The sequence below is a fragment of the Condylura cristata genome, unplaced genomic scaffold (genome assembly GCF_000260355.1).
Source record: "Condylura cristata isolate star-nosed mole 26May11 unplaced genomic scaffold, ConCri1.0 scaffold00022, whole genome shotgun sequence".
NCBI classification, from domain to species: Eukaryota; Metazoa; Chordata; class Mammalia; order Eulipotyphla; family Talpidae; genus Condylura; species Condylura cristata.
In genome coordinates this window covers 3,584,951-3,601,219 of record NW_004567123.1, presented here as the reverse complement: position 1 = coordinate 3,601,219, position 16,269 = coordinate 3,584,951, and the positions used below count along the sequence as shown (strand labels likewise).

The 16,269-nt window shown below is 35.0% G+C and overlaps 1 protein-coding gene across 2 annotated transcripts in view; it reads left to right on the top strand.

Moving 5' to 3' along the window:
* Positions 1 to 16,269, top strand: part of XRN2 (5'-3' exoribonuclease 2) — an 83,693-nt gene that overhangs the window by 28,869 nt on the left and 38,555 nt on the right. For both annotated transcript variants that reach the window (XM_012728346.1, XM_004687137.2), the window contains 7 exons: positions 1,749 to 1,793; positions 3,187 to 3,318; positions 8,213 to 8,331; positions 10,524 to 10,659; positions 11,693 to 11,800; positions 11,889 to 11,978; positions 12,630 to 12,702. In XM_012728346.1, coding sequence (XP_012583800.1) covers positions 1,749 to 1,793; positions 3,187 to 3,318; positions 8,213 to 8,331; positions 10,524 to 10,659; positions 11,693 to 11,800; positions 11,889 to 11,978; positions 12,630 to 12,702 — 703 coding nt within the window. The remainder of the gene's footprint in view (positions 1 to 1,748; positions 1,794 to 3,186; positions 3,319 to 8,212; positions 8,332 to 10,523; positions 10,660 to 11,692; positions 11,801 to 11,888; positions 11,979 to 12,629; positions 12,703 to 16,269) is intronic.

Here is a 16,269-nt window from a genome sequence, read left to right as displayed (position 1 = left end):
ATGACGGGAGGGTAAAGCCTGGTCATTGTTGTTATAAAGACTTTAGCTTTCATTCTGCATCAATGGAAGGAGTGAACATGTCTGATACTAATTAAAAAAATCCCTTGGTAGCTGTCAAAAGGTAGAAATAGAAGCTGTAAACTGAATTAAGAGGCTCTTTTGCTGTAATTTAAGGGAGTGAGATAGGAGTAATTTATAAGGGAATGAGATAGGAGGTTATTAGATTTTTAACATATTTTGGAGGTAGGACCAATAGGATTGTGTAATGGATTAAATCAGAAGAAATTGTATCAAGAATGACTCGATGGTATTTTGACTGAGCACTTATAAAATTGAACAATAGGATTGAGGTAGGAAGTACAAAAGAACAGTAGGATTGAGGTAGACTAGGAAGTACAAAAGTGAAGGTGGGGATGACATTTTGAATGAGTTGTATGAGATACCCAAATGAAGGTGTTGAATAGGAGGAAGTCCAGATCAGAACCATGAATATAGATACTTACTCCCATGAGAGTAAAATGGGGGAGTTTCAAGTATTGGACCCCAAGGGACACAACATTAAGAGGTTTAAGGGTTGCATGCATGCAATGATGAGAGATGTAGTATCATGGAATGTCAAGAGAGTGATTCAAGAAGCAAAGTAATGATCAGATAAAGACTGAAAACTTGGACTAGTGGATTTCACAGCCTGCCGGTCATTGGTGACCTAGATAAGGGGTGTTTCTTTAAAAATTGGGGGAGAGAAACATCTTGATTAAAGAAATCACTGTTTCATGTTTTCGTGGTGCTTTAAGGTAGACATTCACCATATAACATTCAATTCATCTGGCAGAAATACAAATTGCAAACCTCATTCAGGAATTTTATTGCAGTTGACATTACAGACTTGAAAGGAATAGAAGTACAACTAGCAAGGTTGTGACCAGTACAATACCTGCTAGCCCCTGCCTTAGGCCACAGCAGCAGTCATAATCACCTTAGCTATCTTTTCAGTGCCTTAATTCTCATGGAAGGAATTCTTCCTCACGCAGAAGGGGCTTTTCAATGCTCCCAATACTGAGGAGTAAGATCAACCCATGTTTTGCCCAATTGAAAACCATGGCTATGTTTTGAAAATGAGTAGAGAGAGAGAATTAGTTTAGACTGGACCCTTTTACTGTGAATGCAAATGTTCCAGAATAAGCAGTATATACAATATATATAGACGTTTCCTCCATTTCATTTGATTGCTTTTTTTGTAATTTGGGGGTGGCATTGGGGAAAGGCTTACATAGAACCCCACTTCTCTTTATTCACTTGTGTGTACATATTACAGAGTTAGGAACTGTTGAGACCTTGTTTGGTAATAAAGGTTTATTAAATTGTTTTGTTTGTTTTTTAAATTGACGTGTTGGTATTGACTGTGCTCAACTACAAATTAAAAACTTAATTTTCTTTCTTATCTCTCCTCCCTAAATTGAAAGCTTTTCATTTTAGGGCAACCAAGGGTCTTGACTCTAATATACTTTCCTAAAGCCATAACAAAACTATCCAGGAAAAAAACAAAATAAACAAATTGTGTTTAAATGTATTTTAAAATGCTCTATATCTGTTGAAAGCTCAGATAAGCAACATTCTGTGTATAATGTACCTAGGTTTCTGGGGTCTTCCTTTAAAACTTAAATTGTCTCCTGAATCATTCCTGGTAATGTTTAACTCTTACATTTTGTGTAATTATTTGACAGAATATGTGGATTTTATACTTTTAGGACAGTTTTAGAAGACGACAGAAAGAAAAAAGAAAGCGAATGAAGGTGAGTTTTAATTATTTTTTGTAAGGTTCACAGTAACAAGTTGTTAGGAGGCTATTCGTTACAGTTGTTTTATTCTGTCCTCAGTAGAGACATAATGTCTACCCAACTGCCTTTTACCTGCAGAAAGAATGCTGGTGAACGATTTTAAAGACGTCCTTTCAAAGCTCTGGAGTCTGAAAGAGTATACTTGATGGGCAAGCATCACTTAGCTGTTTGAATTTTTTCGACAGTCTTGTTTTTATAATAAAAAGACAACTTTTTGTATCTTCTTGAAAGTTACTATACTTTTATTTCTGCCTACACTTTTGTCAGATTAGTCATTCTAAAATATGACAATAGAAATTTAGTTGTTTCTTTATTCAGATCCCTGACTCCTTAGTTACCTCAGAATCTAAATTTTAGTTTGACATGCAGGGGGTATGGTGATCTTTTCAAGTTCTAGATGCCCAGCTTTCCTCTTGTTGTTTCCAATCCTGCTATTTCTAAAGATGCCATGTCCCTTCTAGTTCAAGGTGTTTTCACTGGCACCTCCAAATGGATTTCTGACGTATGCCACCTTTGCATCTTACCTTTTCCTTTTCATACAGTCTTGTTTCTACTCATTTCCCCTTGAACAATCATTGTATTTATTTATTTGCAATCTGTTGCTTCTTGCTTGTAATATGTTTCCTTACTTGACTGAATAATGCTTTATAGTTAATTTCTTGAGTTCTTGTTTTTCTGGATTTTAAACACATGGAGTTTGACAACTGCCTTATATTGCTATATTTTGTTAAAATTAAGCAATTCTGGGAACTTGGAAGGGAGAAAAGTAGTTATAAGTTCAAGATCACTAACTTGGAAGGAACAACTTTGGCTTCCACTATATTATTTTATTTTAATCAGTATCTACTTAATATATTTCGCCATTCTCTTGAAACTGTCACGTGTTAAATAGATATAACTGATTGATTGGAAACAGTGAAATTCTAGCAAGTCAAAAGGTATATTTACATAAATCAAATTAAATTCTTGACTTTTTTTTTTGCCATAATAGTAGTTGCATTGTTTTACCTAACTTTTCCCTATAGTAGTTAATATTTTTATTTGGCTGAAATTGTGTTTTGACTGTAGTCTGAAATTATAAACAAACACAATGGATTAGATTAGTAAGACTTGAATAGGTTCTTTGTGTCATAACAGTGTATTACATGTATTTTTAGACAAGAGTTAGTAGTTATTAAAGGCTGTTGTTTGCAGTTTATTCATAGTGGAGACAGCCCTGTAATACTAATGGAAATTTATTTGGTTTTTTAAGTGCTTACAGTGAGGACTATTCCATTGCCCTCTTTTTCCTGTCATTTTACTGTGTTGTGATTTAATTTTGATTTTCTGTACTCATTTCCATTTTTAGAGAGATCAGCCAGCTTTCACTCCTGGTGGAATATTAACCCCTCATGCTTTGGGTTTAAGAAATTCACCCAGTTCTCAAGTAGCCAGTAATCCAAGACAAGCAGCCTATGAAATGAGGATGCAGAATAACTCTGTAAGTGACTTACTTTTATATAGCATTGAAGAATAATGACTATCCAATGCATAAGTAGTTGTGTATGCATTTTATCACTTGGCCTGGAGTTGTTTTGTGTATTTCTGAACTTCTTTTGCCCTAACATATTTTAATTTCCCATCTTTGCTCGTATGGAAACACCTAAGTGATATGAAACAAAGAGTATACAGGTAAATATAGATAGCTAAATGACTGCAGTGTTCCTATATTATAAATGGACCATAGTGCTTCTCCTTTTTTCCAGAGGTTGCTGCCTGGTGATGGTACTAGAAGCATGAGGGCAATATCTTATTGCTTCATAACTAGGCAAGAGAAGAGAGTGGGTTTTATTGCTTTAGTGCCCTTTTCCTTCAGGTATCAGTTATGAGCATTTTACAGAATAGTGTTCCATAATCTGTCAAATGCAGATACTCCTCGGTGCCCATTTGATATGATATATTTACATCATGGTATGTCTAATTTGGATTTTACAATCGAGGCTGCAGAAGAAAGTCTAAATCAGCAGCAAGATTGTATCCTCTGTCTAGTAGCTTCCTCTGGTAATGACAGAAAACCATGAGTTCATAGTACCTACAGAGCAGTAGGCGGGGAAACACCAGGATTAATGTGCACAGACAGCAGATAATTAAAGCTGTGGCTTATTCAGGCTAGTAGACTTGAGCAAAAGAATAGTAGAAGGAAGAAAGATAATACATGAGTTTTGGATTTTTTTTTTTTTTTAGGTTTATTTATTTATGCATACAGAACCGGGGTACAAGCCAGAGTTGTAGGGGTGGTGAGAGGGATCACCAAGACAGACCGGGGAGCAGAGCAGGCAGGTTGAGGGGAGCAGTGCACGGGTCAGGAGAGGTCTACTGCACCATGTGAATCACCTCTGGGCCTGGGGATCAAACTCACACCGAAGCGGCTGCGGCTTGCTTGCAGTGAGTGCTGTGTTCTAATCCGTTGTGCCATCAGGGAGGGCCAGGTTTGGATTCTTACATAAACCTTTGTCTATGAATTATCTAAGGAAATTAGATAAGTTTGGCTATTTAAATTTTATTCTAATAATTATCCTTTTGACTTTCATATTTCTTAGTCCAGGGCATCCTTAGTGTGGAAACTTTGCTATGTATCTGAAGACTGATTTACATTTTATATTTCTATTGTGGGGGAGGGAAATTTTCTTCTCAGTTCTCAGGCTGGTCAATCATCAAATTAAAGTTAGCTAGATTAATAGAAAAACCCAAATTTAATTTTGTATGTATGGGATAATCCACATAGAGATGAGGGTTCTGAGGTAAAGTGAAGGTGTAGATGCCATTCTGAGCTGGGAATGGAAAGAGGACCTATGGCTTTCATGGAGCAAAGAAAGATGATTTGCATAATGAAAAGATGTTCAATAATTAGATCTTTTCCCTGTCATGTAGATAGGTTATGCAGCTAGAAAGGTTATTTCCAAATCTTTGGAAGACCCCATGGGCATTTATCTAGTAGTTAAGGAAGTAATATAGGGTTTTCTTGAGCCTGCAGAGCCACAGTTGATGACAGCTCCAAATAGTCCTCATGACAAAGTGAAAGGTCTTAGGGAGGGCTTTCTGAATCCAGATCTAGAAGTATTAGGAGTTTAGATTTGGAATTTGAAAACTGAGATTTGTATCTCCTGAGAGAAGGAGCCCACATTTATGTTCTTATTTTGTCCTTTTTGATTTTGTTTTTATTCCTTTTGCTATGAGTCAAAGACATTTGAATGTAACAGAAAAAGTTGATGTCCATCATTTAAGATTATACAATACTAATTGAAGTCCTCAGAATGGAACTGAGAGTGGTAGACAGTCTCAAGCACCATGTTAGAATGCTTTTTTCTTCATCTCAGAAAGATAGATTGGTTTAAATGTTGCCAGCTATGATTGCTTTGAGAATTCCAATATTCAGGCTCTACGTCACTAGACTCACAGCTGATTAATAATACATGCCAATAGGATAGGAGCAAAAAGATTGGTAATTAGGTTGCTTATTTGATCCTGCCTTAATTCCTCTTGCCAAAATTATTTTTATGGGAATCTTTGCATAGGAGGGAAAACTGCAGCCATTCTCAACTTAATAGTTGTCTGATTGTAAAAACAGCTTTAGAAAAAGAAATTTGAACAAATTGGTATGAGTCCGACTTCAAGAAAGAATGCTTTGGTGGTAGGGATAGAGCGGAAAAGAGAACAGTGGAGACTTTAAGGCACAAACAGCTTTTTTAAAAAAAAAAACTTTGATATATTATTTTTGTTATCTTAAGTTAGAGACCATAGCATGTTTGTCAGTTTGGGAAAGTTTTCTTTTTGTGCAGCTTCTCTGCACTTAAGTGATTGATGGGAATATCATTCCCGTTGTTTACCCCAAAAGGATTACTGTGCAATCTTAAAAAATAATGATGATCACTTACTCATTGAATTGGTTAACCATCATGCCCAGGCAGGCAACATTCTGTTTATCTTTCACACAAACTGTTTTATTTTATCCTTTGGATAACCTGTGAAGAGAGAATATGATTGCCATTTCCAGTTGAAGTTAGGGCTGACAGATGCTTAATAAATTGTCCACAGCTGCATAGCCATTAAAGGTTGGACTTAGTATTTCAAGCCCAAATCTCATTTTCCAAGTACATCAATGCCTTCCATATGGGGTAGGGTACAACACTTTTTTTTTTTTTTTTTTTTTTAAAGATTTATTTATTTATTCATACAGAACTGGGGTACAGGCCAGAGGCTCAGGGGCGGTGAGAGGCTTCACCAGAGACAGAGTGGGGAGCAGAACAGGCAGATTGACGAAGTACACTGCTGAGGGGAGCAGCGGGCGGGTCAGGAGAGGTCTGCCACGCCATGTGGTCACCTCCGGGGCAGGCGGCAGGCGGGAATCGAACTCATGCGGAAGTGGCTTCAGATTCTCAGTGCTGTGCTTTAACCCGCTGCGCCACCAGGGAGGGCCCGGGTACAACACTTTTAACAATACATTGCCCATACATTATAATGAATGAAATTGATATACATTATTCAAAGGAAAGTGTTCTAATCTCTATAGGAAATAAAATTTTGTTTTGTTGTTACTTTTCTTGTTAACTACCTTCTAAGGTTTTATTTTAAAGTATTAAAATAGCCACCTAAGTGTTCAATTAAAAAATAATTCAATTTCTTGAAATATCTAAACACTGTGACTAGCAGAAGGTATACTTTGCCACTTTTATTTTTGGTCATTTAACATGAAACTAAGGTTGAAAAGGTTTTATTTTATTTTTAAATTAAATATGAGAACACTATAGTATTGAGTTAGGTGTAAAGAGAATATAATACTGAAATTAAAGTGATACCCAGGTCTTTGAAAGATTAATAGCATATGCATTTTCCTCAGATGACTAGTAGATTTTTATTTGTATATTGAATTTTACAACAGTACATGTAAAATAATTTAACAGTTACCGAACAGTCTCCTTAAACTGTTACTTTTCAAAGTAGTTGTGCTAGGGTGAACACTTATATTTACCTTCATTTTCATCAGCATTAATTCATATTAAGTAATACTTTTCCCTTACAACTTGGCATTTGATTTCATGGAACATGATTGTAAATTCATAACACAAGGAAACCACTAAAGGAAAATAAGCGTTCAAGTCCTGTGGTTTTAAACAACCATAAAATTAAATTTTTCTCTGTTCGTTTAAACAGTTTTTACCTATAGTTAAAAATTTTTTGAGGTCAAGCACAGGTAGTTAGTACTATTAATTTCTTTTTTGAGGGGAGTTGAGGTAGCCCAAGATCAATCTTTGTACTTTCTAAATATATTTACTACATCTATTTAACAGCCTTTTAAAAATGTATTACTGTGAACATGGTGGTGATAATAACGGTTGTATTCAGCTTTTCATGTGAAATTAATAATTACCTGTCGGAGACCAGCTCCAGCTTTTGAGGTGTCTGGAAGCAGCACAGGCAGGACCCTAAGATGGGAAGGCATCTGCGAGCAGAGATTCCAAAAGGGGAGACAGGAGCAGGCATGAGGAAGACACAGGAGTCAGGATAGGGTGCAAGTCTTCCTGCTATCCCTTCAGCAGGTCTTTATTTATACTGTGTAGCAAGTAGTTAATCGTAATAATGCATAGGGTAAGTTAATGATATATCTCCAGAAAACATTCTCAAGGACAAGGGGGGAAAAGCATTCTTCTCTTAACAATTTATGGTATAATAGATTATATGTTTTGTGATAGTTATCATGTATACAGCTGTCTAGTTATCACTCAAAGGAAGAGGGGTCTGAGAAAGGGTGAGCTTGTTAGCAAAAGGTTGTTAGGGGTCTTGGGGTAGTAATAAATTGTGTTAGCAGTGTTATCAGTGTCTGTCTAAAAAGCTAGTGGCTAATTTAAGGCAGAGAGTAGTTAGTGCTTGTTTTAAAAAGGAGTAAATTAAGAGAAAGTTGTACAGTTGTATATCAAACAACACCTGTGTAGTCAAGGTTAAAATTTGTCTATTATGCCCTGGGAGCCTTATCTGAGGTTTGCTTTTTTATTTAAAGAAACCAAGGAAGCTTCCCAGGAGTTTTTATGTCCTGGGGTCTTGTTTCTCCTGGGGCTTGCCTTTTGTCTCAGGAGACAGAGGAATTTCTTCTCCTGGGGCAGCTTGCCTGAACCAGGCAGCCGCCTGTGTGGCTAAGACAATCCAGTTGTAAACTGAATGTTGCTCAGCATATTTTGATATTATGGTTATACAAAAAAGGGAGGTCATCACATAAGTTAGCAGTGGAAAGTCTGATTTTTCAGAGCTTATCCCGAACCACCCGGAATTTGTCAGACGATGGATGTTGCATAGCTTGTGTCACTTAACTTCTTCCTCTGTAATGTCATAATTGTTTGCAGAGTCCTTCAGTGTCTCCTAATACAAGTTTCACTTCTGATGGCTCCCCGTCACCAATAGGAGGAATCAAACGAAAAGCAGAAGACAGTGACAGTGAACCTGAGCCAGAGGATAACGTCAGGTAGAGCCCTTTTTTTTGGTAGCACTTTGTTAGCAAATTGCTGAAATAGATGTGGTCTAATTAATGCTATTTAGCTTAGAGCAGCAGCGCCTTCAAATGCTTGCCTGTGATCTTTTTATCCACTAGTAATTAATGTGGAGAGTTAGAATAGACAGTAAATTCCAGTGAGATGTATAAGCTATAGCTGTTAAACCTAAGTATCTAGATTAGTATGCGTGCAGGTTTTTGTCCTCCAAGCCACTTTTCCCTCTGAGACCAAGCACTAGATGGGCTAGACAGGAGGTGTTTAGCTCTGACTATGTGATCTGAATGTTACTGTTTTTGAGATTAAATTTTCAAGCTGCTTAACCCAGAAAGTTCAGTTACACTTGGATACTTAATATAGTTTGCTTTAATCTTCTCAATTGAAAAGGCTTTTCCTTAAAATGAAATATGCATAAGTCATTCAGTTAAAGATATATACTTAAAAAAAAATCTTGTACATAATACTTTTTTGTGTGTGACAAAGAAGTTTCCCTTTAGTTGTATATTTAAAATTGTTAACAGGAAGCTTTGATTTTTAAAAATTTCCAGATATTTGAGATCATTATGAGATGAACAGCCTCTTGCGCTTAAAAAATGAAAACAACAAACAGATTTTGAACCGTGGCTCCAAGTACAAGAGACCCACAATCTCAGTGATTATATAGCTCATTAAGAATTGAGCAAAATGTTGTAATTCAGAGTTAAAACAATAGTGATCCACAGTTCATCTTTCCTTTTTAGGACATGGATGGTTTGTACCTGTGATTAGAAACTTAACAAATAACATGTTTAGCTATGAATTTCCTAACATTAACATCCCTTTGATGTGAGATTCTGAGATCTGTGGCGACTTTTGAGTGAACATTTACTTGATATGAGTTTTTGTCCTGTGCTACTGTAACTTACTATGTTGTAAACAGGATCAGAACAGACTGATAGGTTCAGTTGATTTAATTAGTGTTTTTTTTTTATGCTGCTGTTGATGCTAATCAAGATAGAAGTTCTTTATCAAGAAGTAGTTGGGTTCTTAGCATTTGCTTCATTAATATTTTCTATAAAATAATAGACAATTCATAATATCTCTGGATAATATGGGATCGAGAGGGTATTTCTCCTAATTGACGTTCTATGAATCCTGTGTGTGTGTGTGTGTGTGTGTGTTGGCGGGGGGCAGGGGTGATTAAAATTGGTATGGTGTATTCTGAAACATGACTGCAATTAATTTGTAAGAGCTGGCACATGGTAGAAAATAGCCTTTAATGGAGAATCATATTGTTATTCTTGAGCTGTGCTAATTTAGTGTTCTTTGACTTATTTGTGTTCCTTCAATACAATGCTTAAGTCTTTTAGAGAATAAGAAGTGTACTTTTTTAAAATGCATACTTTGAATGAAAGTGATTTGTTACATTGTATTTCAGTAATTGATAATTTCATAAATTGATCTGCATCTAAATTTTCTCAGAATGAACAAGTATACTTGTGTGTGTGATCTTATGCTAACAACCTTCAGCAGAGCGGGTTAAGGAGAGTAGTTATACACATAACTTCTGCCTGGTTCCCAGATTATTGTTTGATAAACTATTTTTTTACCCTTTAAAAAAATTACCCCTGCATGATTTAGTGATGGGAAGCCCACAGGGATTACAACTGAAATGGAAAAAGGCACAAAATGATGTAAAAATGAAAATAAATTACAGTAAATTTTTTTTTAAAACTTTAAAAAATTGTAAACTCAAAAAAAAATGATCCATGGAAAGAGTGATTGACTTTCTTTCTGTAGTATAAATAATGTAGAATTTTAAGGAACTTGTTGTATAAAATACCTTAAGTATTTGAATCTTAAAAATATGCATTGTTGCATATTTTAAAAACATATAAAACATTGATGTTTGAGCAAACATGTCTTCTGTATTAATAAGTGATTACTATCTAAATGCAGTTTTATAATGGTTTTAATAGAATCAGTATTTGGGTTTTTGGTATTTGTCTAAGTTGATAATAAATCCTGTGAAAGTTAACTTTTTAGAAACAAGTAGAATTATTTTAACATTGATATTTAATTCAAACTTTACATCACACCTGGATATTAAATTGATTTGGATTATAAAATAGTAGACAGTTGCTGAAAGTGTACTAATTCAGTGTAAACTGGTTTTACTTGCTTTTAGGCTATGGGAAGCTGGTTGGAAGCAGCGGTACTACAAGAACAAATTTGATGTTGATGCAGCTGATGAGAAATTCCGCCGTAAAGTTGTACAGTCTTACGTTGAAGGGCTCTGCTGGGTTCTTCGATATTATTACCAGGTACAAGAAAGGGTATTCTCTACATCTCTAACTAATCATTTTAGGAAGTTAGTAACTTCTATAATAGAATACCTGTTACTGAGCTATATTGAAATTAAACCCAAACATAATGTAAAAAGCTTCCTTTTTAGAAATTCATTACCTTAAAACACATCTTTTGTAAAGCCTTTTTCCCTTAGGTATTATTATGTAAACAAAGTTAATTTGTGTTATGTTAAAGAACTTCAGCATCAAGTAGTGTGTGTCTTTAAAATGCTCAAAAATTTAATGTTTTTTTAATTGAAGTAAAAATAACTGAGTAATAAATTGTCACTAAATGACTGAACAGAAAATAGCCTAGAAAATACTATTAAGAATTTGAAAGAAAGTGATACTGTTCCCTCCATGGGTTAGTGATATTAAATGAAGTGCATTCTAATTGAAGTAATCTACTTAAAGCTTTTTGAAATTGAGATATACCAGATAGATGAGAGATTAGGTAGACATAATTTCATGTTTTACTTCCCTCTCAGCATTTTAATTCATAGGCACAAAATGAAAATACAGATCAGTAATACATGTTGTTATTTAACTGGCTTTTGTTTTGTTTTTGGTATGTTTACCTAAATCTTTTTAAAGAAATAGTTGTCATGAAAATGTAATAGGTAATTATAAAAAGAAACTTCTGTTTCAGTCACTTTTATATTCTTATCCATGTATATGCTCAGTAACTGTCAGTTGCAATTTTTCCTTGACTTGGTGATGATAGCTTGAGAGTTGAAAGAAAATGTTTCAGCAAACACATTTTAAGAATTAAAATCTTAACTAGATGTGCTTTGCAGTATTTTTTAAAATTCAAGGAACCCATTAATGTGAAGTGAAAAGTTCAAATGTAATTAAGACAACTTGTGGGGTTTGGAAAAAAGTAATATGTGGAATATATACCAAAAGTCCTATATTTTATAAATAGAGCATTATAGTTAGTCTCATTTGTGTGTGTGTTTTATGGTGCTATCATATACATAGATTTCTGTTTTGTTTTTAATGATCCTAGGGCTGTGCTTCCTGGAAGTGGTATTATCCATTCCATTATGCACCATTTGCTTCAGACTTTGAAGGTATTGCAGACATGCCTTCTGATTTTGAGAAGGGTACTAAACCGGTAAGCTTGATAATTAATGCATTAAAATTCATAGTTTGGTTTTAAATGAAATTTATATTCATATATAATTGTTTTTCCTTTCTTGTAGTTTAAACCATTGGAACAACTTATGGGCGTTTTTCCAGCTGCAAGTGGTAATTTTCTACCTCCATCTTGGCGAAAGCTCATGAGTGATCCTGTGAGTCTCCCAGTATTTTGAGTGTGTTGGTAACTAATGTTAGGCATTTTACCAACATTAGTCACAATTACTTTTGCATTTTATGCTTAAAACAGTGATACGTAAATACAAAGTTAAAGTATTTGAGTTGTTCTGTATATATTTTACTACTTTTTCACATTGTTTTCCTTGGCCATCAGTACCCAACCCAGTAAATACTACTTTGATTTAGTGACATGAGTTTAATAATCTTATGTCTTAATTTTTTTTGTCTTAAGATTTATTTATTTGTGCATACAGAACTGGGGTATAGGCCAGAGGCTCAGGGGTGGTGAGAGGCCTCACCAGAGACAGAGTGGGGAACAGAACAGGCAGATCGATGAAGTACACTGCTTGGGGGAGCAGCGGGCGGTCAGGAGAGGTCTGCCACACCTTGTGGTCACCTCCGGGGCAGGCAGGAATGGAACTCATGCAGAAGCTGCTGTAGATTCTCAGTGCTGTGCTTTAACCCGCTGCGCCACCAGGGAGAGCCTGTCTTAATGTTTTTTAAATGGAATGAAAACTCATTTCAAAGGTCTGATAACTTTAAAAAATGTTATCAAACTCTATAAATATTATTGTTTTGGAGAAAAGTATTTTTTGTTTTCAATCTTTACTTGTCCCCCAATACAGGATTCTAGTATAATTGATTTCTACCCTGAAGATTTTGCTATTGATTTGAATGGAAAGAAATATGCATGGCAAGGTAAAGTATAGGTATTATCCCTTTTTTTTTTTTTTTTAAAGATTTATTTATTTATTCGTACAGAACTGGGGTACAGGCCAGAGATGCGGAGGGTGAGAGGATTCACCAGAGACAGAGGGGAAGCAGAACAGGCAGATCAACGAAGCACACTGCTGAGGGGAGCAGCAGGCGGGTCAGGAGAGGTCTGCCTCACCATGTGGTCACCTCCAGGGCAGGCGGGGTTCGAACTCATGCGAAAGTGGCCTTAGCTTCCCAGTGCAGTGCTTTAACCCGCTGCGCCACCTGGGAGGGCTGGTATTATCCCTTTTTGTTAAAATAATTTACTCAGTTTTCTTAAAAGTGTAAGCCTTACATGATTTTTGGTATGAAAGAATTTGAGTTTTTAAAGAATTACTTCTACCCCTAATTAGTACTGATTAGTAATCATTTTAATAGTAACATTCTGAATAGTAAAGAGGGTTGGCATACATTAATTTAACAACTCTATTTTTTGTTTTCCTGGGACTTGCTCTTTCCAAACAGTAACTCATTGACAGCAGCTAGTAAGGTTGCTGAGAGATACAAAAACATGACAAGATCTATGTGGAAATTTGCTTATATTCCATGCAAGATTTTGAAATTTGGTTTCAAATTTGGTGTTGGAAATTTGGTTTAAGTACTTGATTTATCATTACTGAAAGTTTCTTATTTATTTATTTATTTTTACTCCACTTGTTCACAGATTTTTGTAAAAATGGCAATATGAACTTAGTGCTAAATTTAAGGCAGTGTAACTCATTGACATCCATATAGATGATCAGTAAAGCATCTGAAAATTGTGGTCAAAGGGAATAAATAATAGTTTGCACGTTGAAAATCATTATTTGATGATATTTTGGGATTGATTTTTGGATTATGTAGTAACAAGTTTCATATTTAATGGAGTGTTTATAGGAAATACAACCCATTGATTGTTGTTTTATAAGTATTGTGTTCTGTAGCCATATTTTATTATCTATAGATGTAGTGGATTCAGTTATTTTTGAGGCATTTAGTGAAATACAGTTTGATTAAAATTGAGGGAAGAAGGCATAGGAGAATGGGCAATGGTAAAATGAAATTTCTCCATGTCGTGGCCAACCTTTATTTTTAGGTGGGTTTTTTTTTTTTTTTTTTTTTTTGTACTACCAAATCCTAATGGGGATGAAGTGGCATTTTACTGGTTGTTTTTTGTTTTTTTTTTAACTTACATTGCCTTAATAATTAGGATCTTTTTTCCTCAATGTACTTAACTGACTGATTTTTTTAAAATTTATTTATTTATGCATACAGAACTGGGGTATAGGCCAGAGGTGTGGGGGGTGAGAGGATTCACCAAAGACAAGAGAGTACAGAGCAGAACAAGCAGATTGACTGAAATACACTGCTGAGGGGAGCAGCAAGTAGGTCAGAAGAAGTCTGCCATGATATGTGGGTTAGCTCCCTTGTTGGGTATTGAACTTGTGCTGCAGTGGCTTCAGAGAGCCTGTATTGACTGATTTTTTTAAAAAAAACTTAAAATATTAGCTTTTTGGTGATCAGTCTCTATGCTGTTTAATACCTGGAGAAATTGTCAAATCCTGTGTCATATAGCTTTCCCTCTTCTTCCTCTTAAGAATTTTATAATTTTAACTCTTACATTTAAGGTATTCTATTTTAATTTTTACTTATTATAAGGGTCCAGTTTCATTCTTTTGCATGTAAGATACCCATTGTCTCAGCACCATTTGTTGAAGAGATTACCCCTTTCCTATTGAATGATTTTAACATTCTTTGAAAATCATTTGATTGTGAGAGTTTATTTCTGGGTGCCCTATCCCTTGGTCAGTAAGTCTTTTCTTATGCCAGTACTATAGTGTTTTATGATAGCTTTGTGTAGTAAGTTAGGAAATCAGGAAGTCTGGATCTTCCAACTCCACCCCTTTTCAAAATTGTTTGGAATATTTGGGGTCCTTGGGATTCCAAATTAATTTTAAATGACTTTAACTTCAGGTATTTAGCATTTTGTATTTTATCTAAGTATTTTCATTTACTGAACTAGCAAGAGCACACCTTTACTGAAGTAAAATTTCTTACAGGTGATGCAACAATTTTTTCATGTCTTTAAAACTTACTGAAACTAATAATAATGCTTAGTTAAGGTCTTGCCAAAATTGAGTTTAAATGGTAGAAGATACAGTATATCTGGGTTATTGAACATTTGTGCTATGTGTAATAACAGCACTGTTGTGTTTTCATCATATTTCCTTTGTATATATAAAAATATAGCAGTTATTTTGAGTTCTATATATTTTACATATAAAGAGAATTTAAAGTAATCTGATCAAAGTCACACAGTGGCAGAAATAATAAGTGAACCTAGAGAGTATGAGTCTAAAACTCACATGTCAACTCCCTGTGTTTTCTTAATTTTTTTTTTTAAGATTTATTTATTTGTGCATACAGAATTGGGGTACAGGCCAGAGGCTCAGGGGCGGTGAGTGAGAGGCTTCACCAGAGACAGAGTGGGTAACAGAATAGGCAGATTGACAAAGTACACTGCTGAGGGGAGCATTGGGCGGGTCAGGAGAGGTCTGCCACACCATGTGGTCACTTCCGGGGCAGGCGGGAATTGAACTCATGCGGAAGCAGCTTTAGATTCTCAGTGCGGTGTTTTAACCCGCTGCGCCACCAGGGAGAGCCCGTTTTCTTAATTATTACTTTGACCTGTACTATCTCTGAGTTGTGGTGCATATTAAAATGTCTGTAGTAGATTATATAAGTGCTCAGACAAAGTAGCTGCTCTTGTTTTTATTAGTTCACCCAAGCACTGCCATTTATCACATTTGTGTGTAAAGCATTCCTTACTACCCTGGCTGCTTTGTTACATAGTAATCTTATTTCAGCTACTAACTCTACAAGTTACATATGAGTTGGAGTTAGCTTATGTAGTCAATAAAGTAGGAAAGACTTGCTGATACTTTGTTTAGATACTAAATCTAATAGGTAAAATGAAGCTAGGAAATGTTTTTCATGGTATAATTTTTTAAGTATATGATTAAATAAACTTGAGCAACCTCCCCAAGGTGTGTTCCATATAAAGTTACCTGTCATGAAATAAACTGGCTCAGGTAATACATATTAATGTCCTGGAAGTCATTTAAAATTCACAGTGGAACTTAGTTCTTTTATATTGTTCAAATGCATATATTGTTGTAGAATTGACTATATTTTCTAACTTTTGACAGTACAGTATCTGCATAATTAATGACAACTCTGGAAACTTATCTCATTATTTTCAAGGGAATAGCCACAAATTCATCAGTTTTGCGTTGACAGTAGTTTCAAATCATCTCTGTTCAGCATTTCTTTGTGTTATTTATCTTAAAATGCTTATTTAACCAGAATACTATTTGTACTGTGTACAAGAGAGCGAATATATACTTCAGTACCGTCACATATTTTTCTAGTAATCAATATTTTATTACTGATGTGCTACTTTGAAAATTATGCATGTATGTTACAACTAAAATAACTACGTTGTTTTAGCACTCTTCAGGACAGTTTTCA